This window comes from Thunnus thynnus, chromosome 6, assembly GCF_963924715.1.
Source record: "Thunnus thynnus chromosome 6, fThuThy2.1, whole genome shotgun sequence".
NCBI classification, from domain to species: domain Eukaryota; kingdom Metazoa; phylum Chordata; class Actinopteri; order Scombriformes; family Scombridae; genus Thunnus; species Thunnus thynnus.
Window position 1 is genome coordinate 34,932,964 of NC_089522.1, and position 13,553 is coordinate 34,946,516.

At 38.8% G+C, this 13,553-nt stretch overlaps 1 protein-coding gene across 1 annotated transcript; it reads right to left on the reverse strand.

The window, feature by feature from the left end:
- Positions 1-1,126: 1,126 nt before the first annotated feature.
- On the reverse strand, positions 1,127-7,934 carry LOC137185205 (C-type mannose receptor 2-like). The gene is made up of 6 exons (XM_067593537.1): positions 7,747-7,934; positions 6,542-6,761; positions 5,467-5,805; positions 3,683-3,820; positions 3,318-3,412; positions 1,127-2,043 (listed from the first exon to the last, which is right to left on the reverse strand). The coding sequence occupies exons 1-6, from the start codon at positions 7,873-7,875 to the stop codon at positions 1,924-1,926; spliced, it is 1,041 nt and encodes a 346-aa protein (XP_067449638.1). The 5' UTR covers positions 7,876-7,934; the 3' UTR covers positions 1,127-1,923.
- Positions 7,935-13,553: the final 5,619 nt, after the last annotated feature.

Consider the following 13,553-nt stretch of genomic DNA (forward strand, 5'->3'; position numbering starts at 1 on the left):
GGCTGTCTGCATTACAAGCTCCATGGAGCAAAGTTATTCAATATGACTTTTATGTGTATATATTTTTAGCAGTGGTGGAAGAAGTATTTACATCCTTAATGTAAAAATACTACGTTACAAGTAAAAGTCCTGCATGAAAAACCTACCGTACATAAAATTATATGGCCTAAGTATTATCAGCAATACGTACTTAAAGTATTAAGGTAAAAGTACTCATTACAGTAACAGTTTATGGTGAATGATTTGTTTACTCTGCACATTTGTTCAGTAATTTTCCCTTTTTGCTATAATTTTGTTTGACCACATCCACAGACAACTACTGACCACAATCTGCAGTTAATGATCTTTATTAACTTCAAGGCAATAATATATCCATTACTTTAATAAAGCTTCACTCCTCAATTATTGAACATTTTCATTGATGTAAATGTTGGTATGAATATTAATAAATTCAAAGATACAATAGAGAAAAGAGAAAATGTACTAATCAAAATATCTTTAGTCTATTGACAGAAATATTAATGATTCATCTTTCAAATATCTACTTTAGTGAAAAAACTGTTCCATTTCAATTGTTTGAACAAACATTTTGTATTTTAGAAATAGCTTATAAATAATCTGTGAATTGCTGATCATTAAAGTGCCTACAACATGTGAAGATTTGAAAATGTCTGACTTTGATGATCTCTTGTGATAGTATCAAGAAAACACCTGCAGCTGCTGTTCTGAACCAGGCTGACACACACTTTGACATTGATTGTCTTGTTTTAATCACTTATGGAACAATTTAAAAGATGATCATTCTTACAGTTATATACACTCAGCGAGCATTTTATTAGGAACACCAGTGCAATCTAACATACTCCAGTACACCACCACCCACTGTGACCTCAATAATAAACATAAAGTAGAATCTTCACCTTTCTGACATAAACTGAAAATGTATTAACTTCATAATTCAACATCATTCCTACTAATTTATTACAGACTTGTCCTACTCATTCATTTATATTCTACTATAGAGTCTTAACATCTTCATCTTCCTTTATGTTCCAGTAATGTGGTTAAATTCTCATTTAAATAAGGTTTTTAATGTTTTGTGGAATTCATTCATATCTTTTAAAAAAACATCTTAAACACACATATCAGTAACTTCCCAGTAAAGTGGTGACTGTTGGACAACTGGAGTGAGAAATGATGGTTATAAGAAGAGAAAAGAAATATGTACAGTAAATAATATTTCTTTCCTCTTCTTCTTCTTTCTTTTTATTTTGTAGTATCAACATAATATTTTTATTTAATGTAATTCTGTTTATCTTGTCTTTGAGATTTTATGAGATGTGTTTGTGAATGCTTATAGCTTGCTATCTGTTTAATAAAATTCATGCACAGCTGAGTATATGCAGGTAAAAGTGTGTTTGTATATATGTGAATGTCTTTGTGTGCAAATCAAATCAAACATTATTAGGAATAATTTTTTGTTTTAGCATACAAAACATACAATTATTATAAAAGACTTCAGGATAATTCGAGTATATGCAGGTAAAAGTGTGTTTGTATATATATGAATGTCTTTGTGTGCAGATCAAACCTTTAAAGGATCATTCTGGCAACTTTCTATATTTTTCTTCTTGTCAACAAATCTCATGTTTGGATCCAAACCAACAATGAACTGATCTACTAACAAGTATTGTGTGTGTATCAAAGCCTGGTATATCTTATTCCTACATTGTTGTCCAGAAACTATAACTATTTTATGCACTAACCAATAAAATAATTTCTAATAAGGTGACAGCATAAAAATACATACAGTATGATCATTATTTGTATATTTTAAAGACCACAAGAAAATATATTTTACACTTTTAAAGGATGAAGGAAAAAATCTTTCATGGAAATAGACAGACCAACTTCTACACAACATTAAAACTCATCTTTCTTTGTCTTCTTCTCGACCTTGTGGAAGACTTTTCCATCGGACTGCTTCCTCCAGCTCAGTTTGACGTCTCCATTCACCCCCTTCTGCTTTAGCCTCTGTTTGAGCTGAGATACAAAAACATTTACTGTCCTGAATATCAGTCACAGACAGTGGTGGAAGGAGTACCCAGACCCTTTACTGAAGTAAAAATACAGCAGTGTCAAAATACTCCATTACAAGTAAAAGTCCTGCATGAAAAACCTACTACAGTAAAAGTACATAAGTATTATGAGCTTGATGTAGTTAAAGTATTGCAGTAAAAGTACATAAGTATTATGAGCTTGATGTGGTTAAAGTATTGCAGTAAAAGTACATAAGTATTATGAGCTTGATGTAGTTAAAGTATTGCAGTAAAAGTACATAAGTATTATGAGCTTGATGTAGTTAAAGTATTGCAGTAAAAGTAGTGGTTTGGTCCCTCTGACTGATATATTATTATATATGACATCATTAGATTATTAATAGTGAAGCATCAGTGTTAGAGCAGCATGTTACTGTTGTAGCTGCTGGAGGTGGAGCTAGTTTACACTACTTTATATACAGTTAGCTAGTTTAGTCCAGTGGTTCCCAACCTAGGGGTCGGGCCCCTCCAAAGGGTCAGCAGATAAATCTGAGGGGTGGTGAGATGATTAATGGGAGAGGAAAGAAGAAAAAACAAAGTTCTGATACACAAATCTGTTTTCAGTTTTTGGACTTTTTCTCTAATCTTTGATTTTTGCTGAAATATTGGATCATTTGAACATTTATTGAAATGAAAGCATGTGAGAAGTTTAGAGGGAAAAATCATTATTTGGTGGAGCTGTTAACAACTCATAGACATGTGAAATGTGACCCCGACTACACACTGCTTTTTGTATGACGTCAAAAGCCAAAAAGGTTGGAAACCACTGGTTTCATCTTTAACAATGTGTTGTATTTTAAAAGCTTGTTATATTATCCATTGTGTCAAATCTTCATCTGAAAAGTAACTAAAGCTGTCAAATAAATGTAGTGGAGTAGAAAGTACAATATTTCCCTCTGAAATGTAGAAAGTAGCATCACATGGAAATACTCAAGTAAAGTACAAGTACCTCAAAACTGTACTACAGTACAGTACTTGAGTAAATGTACTTAGTTACTTTCCATCACTGTTCACAGAGAAAACTTTTCACTAAAAGCTCTTGTTCAGTTACATTTTCCTCATCTGGAATCTCTGTTTTAGAAACAACCTGCTTCACACTTTAATATTCATATTTATTACAGTTTAACTTCAGATGATTTATTCTTTCTTCTTTTGACTCTAGTCTGCTTTCAGTAATGATGACACATAAATGTTTTAAAGAGATCAAACATGATCTACCTGCTTCAAGATGTTCTCCATCACAGCAGGGTCATTCAGATCCAGAGCGGAGTTCTTCTTCAGACTCACTCGCACCACGTGCTTTGAAGCAGGCGCTTTGAAAAACAAACAGGCTTCATCAGCTCACTTTGTCTTCTGAGTGTTGTTTTATTGACACATTTTTCATACCAACATATAAACTGCACAGAAAGCAATGTCCCAAACTCAACTTAAACACACACACACACACACACACACACACACACACACACACACACACACACACACACACACACACAGCGACTAGGGATACGAGTAGGTTCATCCATGTGTCCTCCTCGTCTCCATCTGTATACATTGATGTACCGTAAATACATGTCACTAACTTGGCTTCTTCTCCGGAGTTTTTGTGCTTTCTTGTCTTGAAGGAAAATCTGGAGTCTGAGTTGTGGGCCATGGCTGCAGGGATGTTGCAGGGATGGTGGCGTTGTCCTGTGGGTGTCCTGCCTCGACATCTTCTCCTGCTATTATTGTTATGATAATTATTAGTCACATCTCTATTATTATTATTATCAGTGTTATTATTATTGTTGTTGTTATTATGCTTCTTTGTGTCTCTCTCTCCCTCCCTCCTTCTTTCTGTCTCAACACAACCGGTCAAGGCAGATGGCGTCCACCTAGAGTCCGGTTCTGCTTGAGGTTTCTTACCGTTAAAGGGGAGTTTTCTTTCCTTGCTGCTGTCACAAAGTGCTGCTCATGGGTTAATGTTGGGTCTCTGTAAATTAAAGAGTTCAGTGTAGACCTGCTGTATGTGGAACGTGCCCTGAGATAACTTCTGTCTTCAACACTAAGGCATAATGTGGCTTTGTGATCAAGGGTTGATGTCGAATACCATTAAAATTAAAATATAATTTCTTTACTGAAGTTGAATTAGCTTCCCCTTAGCATTGCAATACGTTAGCCTCAAGTCAAACACTTTGACTCACTCTTGCTGAATAATTTTCATTATTATATATATATTTGATCATTTATAGGTATTATTATTATTATTATTATTATTATTATTATTATTATCTTATGCTTCATATATCTCTTACCATTGCTATGCAGATGACACCCAGCTGTACCTCCCCCTCAGTCCTGCTGATCCGAGCTGTTTTAACTCCTGCTGAGCTGCATTGAGGATGGCAAAAAGCTTCCTGCAGCTAAACCAGGATAAAACTGAGGCCCTAATTTTCAGACTTTTGCAAAACCTTAGTAAATACTCTTGTTTTTCTAAAATTGAATGTTAACTTCCACTCAAGAAATCTCAGCATTATCTTTGATTCTGGTTTAAAATTTGATGAACAAATGAAGTCCGTTGTCAGCAGCAGCTTCTTCCATCTTAGATCACTTATAAAACTAAAATCATTTCTGTCTGTTAAGGATTTAGAGACCATGGTAGATGCTTTTATCTCCTCCTGCACGGACTGCTGTAATTCTCTGTACATAGATAGTACATGGTCAGTCAGCTGGTTCAAAATGCTGCAGTGAGACTCCTCACTGGTACCAAAAACAGAGACCTCATCACTTCTCTACTACTTAGCTAACAAAGCAAATTTGAAGGGATCTTTTAATGGCCAGTATGAACAGGGGGAATGATTACAGCGAGGAAAACCTCTCTCACTGGTCATATGGACTCCTGACTGCTGTTTATAGACACACTGGAAACATTGTGAACCATCCTTTAAAGGCTAACTGAATCAGGGGGTCAATTTCTGACCCCCTCAGATCTGCCGACCAATCACTGTTTGTCATTCCACACCGACAGTTAAAATTCAGAGCTGATTGGGTATTTTCCATTGTTGACCCTAAACTGTGCAACAGTTTGCTGCTCATTATTAGATCCTCCCACTCAACTGATATCTTTAAAACGTGACAAACTCAGACTGCTGAAGCTGAATAGAAGCTTCACACAGACTTTTAAATGTTGACACACTGTGGATTTTGGCCTCCATCACTTCCATTGAAAGCACATTTGAAGGATCTTTTAATAGTCAGTATGAACAGGAGGAATGATTACAGCGAGGAAAACCTCTTTCACTGTTCATATGGACACTTGACTGCTGTTTATGGACACACTGGAAACATTGTGAACCATCCTTTAAAGGCTAACTGAATCATGGCTTACCTTTGTAGCAAACAAATGCTCTCTTCACATCACAGTTCCAGTCCTCCCATTGTCCAGAACGGCCAAAGTTTGCTGCCACACAATACTCTTTCTTCCGATTGTTATTAGGTTCCGATGGAGACCAGTACCTAAAGGAGGAGTTGCTTCCATCAGACCACTTCCAGGAGTCTCTGAAGAGGCCGATCCAGACTTTTTGTCCTGCAGGTATCAGATCCTTCACCTTCTGGTTCTCTTCTTCATTTCTCACACTGGCCAGGTCTGTGTAGTGCTCTCTGCAGTGGTTCTGGGCCTCAGTCCATGTTATGGTAGTGTTGATGAGGACAAATGTCACATTCGACCCTGAAAATAGACCACAGTGAAAAACTGTGTAGAAGTGACATACAGTTTTCCCGGGTCTTGGTAGCCTACAGCTACAGACATTTGTTGCATGTCGTTCCCCTCTTACTACCCCTGTTTCTTGTCTGTTACTTACATTAGTGAATAATGAATAATGCCAGTTTCTGTAGCAGTTTCTGTGTCATTATAAATCCACTGAGAACCACCTCAATAAAAGAATGCATTCATTAAAATAATAATTAAAGACACTGACATCTTAAGAAATATTAATGAGTAGTTTTAACAGCCTCTTCACATGTCTACACTTCACTCTTTAGATGTTCTGTATATATCCAGTGGTGGAAAGTAACTAAATATATTCACTTAAGTACTGTACAAGTACAATTTTGAGGTGATGATTGTGTTTATTACTATTTTTGAATGATAAATCTCAGTATGGAGCTGCATACATATGAACATGCAAGCACACATTCATCCATAAAGACACATCAGAGCCACTTTGCCTCCTTTTCTTACCCCTTTCGACTGAGGCAGTGACGTGGGATAAACTTGTGTTAATGGTGGAGCTGAATGGGTCAACAGGCTTCATATAAACTGGCTTCATGACTCAACTTCACACCTTGAATTGAACACAGGGCTCACATTTATGTGCTTTTTATGTAACGGACTATTTAGGCCCAAATCTGTAGGAAACTGAAGAGTAACTTCAGAAGAACAAACCATTAGTTATAACTCTCACCTCTGACATCAGAGCAGACTGCACGAAAGGAATTGTTACAATCCTCATCGTTCCATTGTCCACCATCATACATCTGTGTGCAGTGTTCTCCACTATGTTTGTTGTCTGGTTGCCCAGGGGACCATTTTCTGAACTCAGCTTCCCCGAGTTTGTAGAAATGTCTGTCTGACAGCGACCACCTCCAGCTGTTCACGTCATCGTACAGTCCTATCCAGGCTCGCTGAAAGCAAGATTTGATTGTGTTATACAGCATTTGTCTTTGTTCAGCTTACAGGACAATTCACAATGTTTCCAGTGTGTTAAACCAGCAGTCAGGAGTCCATATGAACAGTGAAAGAGGTTTTCCTCGCTGTAATCATTCCTCCTGTTCATACTGGCTATTGAAAGATCCTTCAAATGTGCTTTCAATGGAAGTGATGGAGGCCAAAATCTATACTGTCGCTCCTGACTGATGTTTTAAGACAGTTATAAAAAATTGTGAACCCGTCCTTTAAAGCTGATCAATACTTTTGCATAAAATTTCCATTCACACTCTGACTTTAAGATGAGAATTTACCTAAAGTAACTGATACACTTTTACTTGATCGTGCTAGTAATTCAGTAATTTTATGGTACATAATAATATTATAGTTATTACAATTATTAAAATAATAATGTGGTGAAAGTGATGATAATTATTGTTACACAGTACCGGGTTTCTATTGACTGGAACTATTTATACATATTTATTATCATTGTTTTTATTTTATTTAATTTTTTAATTAAACTTTAAATTCTTCTTTGTTTAAATTGTCTGCTCTTTTCAACTTGTCAAGAACTTTGAGCTGCATTTTGTGCATGAAAGGAGCTTTATGACAAAATGTATTATTCTTATTCTTTTTCATATTATTACAATATGAAATTAAAAACATTTTTGTAAATATTGTATCTTTGTTGTCCAATTTACTGATATTTATACATATATTGCACATTTTGCTTTTTAATATTGCTCCCACATAAAGTCCCACTTAAAAACAAACTCATTGGGCCATATTTACTGAGAAAGTGGAACATTTGTACTAAAATGTTCATCACAGCCTGAAGAAAATGTACTAAAGCAGCAGCTCAGCGTGTGTGACAGTCACACCTCTCAGCTACATACTGTCATTGTCAAAAATGTAAAATCAAAGAGAGACAGAGTAGATAGTAGAGAAAAGTGAATTCACATAGCTGTATTCCGGGTAGACCATTTTGCTTAAATCTGCCATGTTGTTCAGGATCGTCACATCCTCCATGTTGTCTATCATGGCCAGGTCAGTGTAATTGTCTCTGCAGTAACTCTGTGCTTCAGTCATGGTCTTTGGCTCATAAACAGAGTGGTACTGACGTTGAGCGTATGATGAGACGGCACACAGCACTGTGATGACAGACATGCACAATGATTAGATCTGGCCTAAAAATGACTTTTCATTTCAGTGTATTCATGTGTGTCATTGTTTTTGGCAGTAAAAATTATGGATGTGAACTTCCAATATGGATGTGATAAACATAAAAAACTCAAATTATCATTTTGCATTTCATATATATATGAATATATAAATATAAATATACATATATAAAAAAAACACTTGCCTGATGCAGCTGTGATGCTGAGAAGAACTTTCTCCATCATCGTCTGTTTCTTTCTGCTTCTCTCTTTTAGTCTGTGACCGTTGATATGCAGTTGTAGATTATACATTAACCTTTTCCAGTACCTCACCTTTATTAGCTTCATGCAAAGTGGTTATTAATGTTTATTATTTTCCTATCAGGCTCTTCAGTTTCACAATGGCTGATTATGCAGCTGTAGATGATATTTCAAACTCCTCCAGTACTTCAGTTATGTTGGCTTCATGCAAAGTGGTCATGGTGATTATTATTTTCCTGTCAGGCCTTCAGTTTCACACTGACCCATTATGAAGGTTTTCTGATGCTGTACTGACTATCAGGTCAAGAATGATCCTCTTGTCCAAAAATTGGACATATTGGTTTGTTTGTCCCAGTATGATGGAGGTTTCTTACTGACTGCAGCCACATAAAGCCAAGAAAATCTGTGATGAATGATTATTATTCATCTTAAGGCAGTGATGTATAGGGCTTCAACTAAGGTTATTTTTATCATCGATTAATCTGTTGATTATTTTCTCAAATAATTTATTAGTTGTTTGATGTATAAAATGTCAGAAAATGATGAAACATGTCAATCAGTGTTTCCCAAAGCCCAAGCTGTCGTCTTCAAAAGTTTTGTTTTTTCCACAACCCAAAGATATTCAGTTTACTGTCATAGAGGACTAAAGAAACCAGAAAATATTCACTGCTTTTTTGAAAAGCACAGAGTAAGACAGACTATTATATTATATTGTTCACTTAGTTGTGAGACAGTAAAACATAAAACAATATAATATAATCTAAAGACAATAAACATAAGAGTATAAGTTTCCATTTCACTCCCCCTTTTAGCATTCCATGCTAACTTTAAATCTTCAGTTATCTACCCAGTGTCCTGTAGGCTCCGTCCAACCCAACAATCGGTCGAGTTCAAAGGATCCTCAAGAGAAATGAAGACTCCTGACAGAGGTCACGGGTGTGGACCAAATAGTAAAATACCACACTTTAAACTCAGTTACTGAAATAACACCTGTGAATGGGTGTTCTTCAAAACAAGTCAGTGCTTGAGGTTTGTCTAAATTATCAATGCTCACTTTACACAAACCACTGTATACAAGGTGTGTGCAATTACTCGCACCCCCATGGGTAAGTCATATATGTGTTGTAAAGGTAATGAAAGACCAAAGGATTGGCTTATCAATTTAACGTACAGAATTCTGGAAGAAAGATCATTGTTCCTTTGCTTTGTTAATATGTGTATGTCCTTGAGAGAAAGAATGTACCTTAGGAGGCCCACTCCTTTCTTTCCACCCTGGCTTAGGCCCCAATAAGGTAACATTCTGGGTCTTGGTGTAAACAGAACATGTTAAGGGGTCAAAGGCCACATATAGCTCGGGGCTCTTGGTTTCCTGAGTCCTTGGGAGATGTGGCTTTTGTCTAACATACATGTGCATGTAAATGTATATCTCGTGGCTGTGTGCCATTGGCCGTAATCATATAAGCCGATATATTGACCAATCACAGATCATTTCTCTGTTCCTTCTGCAACTGTAATAGATTAGGTTTGCTCTTTGTTTGTTGAGACGAACTGATGCAAATCTTTGTGTGCTCTGTCTCTTATTGTCTTATTGTACAATAATATTTTTCTAATCTTCAACCCAGCAGTGTTTTGTGTATTATTTCATATGTGTGTTTAGTGTTTTCAGACAATTTCCATGACAGTGTCACATTCAAGTTTCACACAAGGAACGGTCTGTAATAATTCAAGTCTTTGAATGCAGGAGTATCACAGCGTTGCTTAATCAACAGGTACAGCAGGTAATAAAAGTGTTCTCTCAGAGCTCGGGGCACCTCTCTCTGTTCAGTTATCAGGCTCCGAGATGCTCGTTCAATCATTTTAGTGGAACATGTAAAGGATATGGGGACCTCGCTCTGTCAGGAGCTTAACCGAGTGAGGATGTTTCAGCTGCTGTGTTCGAGAACGGCAGGTGAGAAGTCGTCACTTCTCTGACATGTGGCCTCCATTGACTCTCAGCAGGTTTTGAAACCACAGTGAGTGTGATCCTCTTCTCCCTGATATGTGGCAGCTGATGGCTCTTGGTAGGTTTTTAAACCTCAATGAGAGTGGCCCTCACCTTCAGTTACTTCTCTTCCTCATCTGTGAGCAATATGGGACTCTCTCCTTGAGCCTCCATCACGAGTGGCAGCACGTTTACCCGTTTGCAGTGGCTGGTGTGCACCCATGTGGTTCTCTCTGTGACCTTTACTGCTGAGACGGTGGTGAGGAGAACCTGCTACGGCCCTTTGCACCTGGCCTGGTTCCAACGTTTTCCCCTTTAGTTTATCATAACCCAGTCTCTGGGCTCGAGGTTATGTAGGTTGCCTGACTTCTCCTGAGGAAGGGCTGCTTTCACCTGTGTTGGGACGGGCAGTAGTGCGTTTGGTTATTAGCAACAATTCATAATTATCATAGATAATTATGAATTATGAAAATAAGATATTGTTAACCTTAATCAATAATAAGGCACCAACTGTTGGATCTGTGAGGAACACAGTTGATTATTTGCAATAATTATCAATTATCAAAGATAATTAACTAATTATAACAATTAATAGAATTATTAATATGAATTAACAAATACGGGGCACCACCCGGAAACCGGGACCAATAACCAAACAAGGTAGTCTCATAAATGGGAGTTCACCTAGAATGTTAATATCTGAGAGATATCAACATTCAAGGGTGAAGAAAGAAGGGTGAATTCAAGCTCTGACTCCTTCAGTCAGCCACTTTTCACAATATTACACACAATAATGACAGAAGAACTTCTCTTTAAAGATATAACAGTGTTTATTAAACTTAGTAAAATTAACAAAGTTAACAAATGCTTCATTCAATAAACAACTATCCTAAAATCTAATCCTACCAAACAAAACACAAACAGCTATGTACAGGGTTGGACACATGCAGGGGAATGCGTGTGTGTGTGCGTGCGTGTGTGTGTGTGTGAGCGTGCGTGTGTGTGACAAGATGGTGACAGGGCCTGACGTGATGAAGTCGTCGGTCTGCGACGCGGACGTGACTATGGGAGGAAGTCACGTCGCGCGAGAACCGGATGGCAGAAATGTGGCGGTGTCTCAGTTAGACAGAAGCAAGACGATGCCGCCTGGTGGACGGCGTCTTGCACTCACCCACTTCTCTGAAAAACACACGTGTCTGATGGCGGATAAGGAAAGACAAAGCGAAGCTTTGTGCGACGTTATCTGACCATCAGATGTGCAAAAGATGTCGGTGCGTGTATGTGTGTGTGTGAGCGCGTGTATGTGTTAGTCAGAAGAGAGAGGGAAGAAGGAGAGAAAGCGATCGTGAGAGGAAGAGAAGCGGTTCCTTTGTCCACAGACAGTGCGCATACGGACGGCAGTCTGTAACGCACGTTGTCTGGTTTCTGACCGACAAAGCAACTTACTTCCTGACTCACGATGGCACAAACACAGCAGTAGTCCAGAGCGGGACAAACACAAAACAGTCTAGTGTGGTGAACACAACTAAACAGGCAGCAAACTTAAAATACTCCTCAGAGTAAAGCAGGAAAAATGGACTCGGCGGTCCGTCAACAGCACAACAAACAATAGCAAAAGCTAAGAGCTAAATGCTAAACAACAGCAACTGATGCTGATAAGAACACACAACTAACACTGCCTCTGCCCAGATGTATGCCTCTTACTTGGTCGCTTCAGAAAGCGAGCAGGGTTTGTGTGTAGTCCGTCGTTATGTCCGGCTTTGTCCTGGGCTCGGATGCAGACGGTGGCCGTTCTCGCACGGTCGGCGAAAAGCACGGCAGCTGGCTCTCGGCGGCGTGGCGGAGAGAACAGCAGAGTCGACTTGGTGAAGAAGCGTTTCTTCCGTCTCTAGGGAATTTGAGGATGCTGGTTGCAGCAGCGGTCTCTCTCAGATCCAGGAATGTGTTCGGGTGAACACGGGCGAAGTCTCGTCTCGTCCAGCGAGGGGAGTCTTCGATGAGGGGAAAACACGTGCGTGGGGTACCCCCTTTAGTCAGCTGACTCAGAGGAACAGAAGTTACCCCTAGCTCAGTGACACGGGAAAGGCGTGTGCTTCAGGGCACGTTCAGTTTTTAAAGGGGCGGTGATGTCACGGCTGCGTCATCAGGACGCTCCGCTGTGCAGGAGCATCTCCGCCAATGAGGCTGTATGTTGACTGTTCCCTGCTGAGGTGTGAAAATCGCAAAGCATCCTTGGAAATGGAGTTTGCAATGGACTCCCATTGTCTGTAAGCAGCATTTTTGGTGCTATTCTTTTGTCTCGGGGGAAACAAAGGAACAAAGCACCTCGTGGTCAGGCCTCACAGGTTACATGTAGGCCTTCTCTGTGTGACCTCATGGTTTGAGGCCCAACATCCCCCCTTTGGTCTGAAGAGTGGGGTGCTGGCCACAATCTTCAGAGCAACCCAAGGGCCGAGCAGTCCCTGTGGGTTAGAAGTAACCTGGTGGTCACACAGTCCATGTGCTCCAGAGACAATGGGAAGGCTGGAACAGTCCATATTTCCTGAGAACAAGAAAGGGTTGAAACAGTCCATACAGTTCAAAGTTCAGAGTTCAGAGGCTTGTCTGACACCTGTGTGTTTGTTACACTAAGAACAGAGGACAAGTTTGCACAATACCTCAGCATTTCATCAGTACATTCCTCTGTGCCACAGAGCCTTTGTCCAGCTCAGTCTTGTATCAGCAAATCTGGTCAGGTTTTTTTTATTTTCTTACTGCCCCTCCACTCTTTGGATGGTAGGCACAGAATTGTTTTAGGCCAATCCTCAAATATTCAGACAGCAAAATGATTGCTTTGTTCACAACATGTGTGCCATTATCACTACTGATTTTTCTTGGAATTCCTAATATGGAAATGTTTCTCTTATCAACATCTTTGCCACAGCACTACTGTTTTGCACATTCTTAAAAAAAAATTATTAATATGAGAAGCCTTTTGTGTCTGTCAGTGTTCCCCCCTTTCAACACGTGTGTCAACATGTGTATAGAAGGGAAAGAGATCATTTGGGCCTATCAAATACCATCCTGTTTTTCCTCTGGTGTTGTTCTGCTCTGTAAACCTTTGGAATCAGCTGTTGGTGTTCCAGGTGTAGTTGTATCTGTGCTCAGCACCTGTAAAGAGGAAGTGGTTACGCTGCATGCTTTGCTTTTGCATCTTCTTTTGTATTTCCTGTTGAGATGGAGTCTGTGTTATTTGTATGCGCCTCATATTTGCATATTGCCAGCTCTTCGGGTAACAGTACAACATCCAGTAAATCTGCCTTTATTTTCACAGGCCTCTTCCGTTGGTGAGTAGATCATTAAGTCATCAATCATACTGTTAGAGA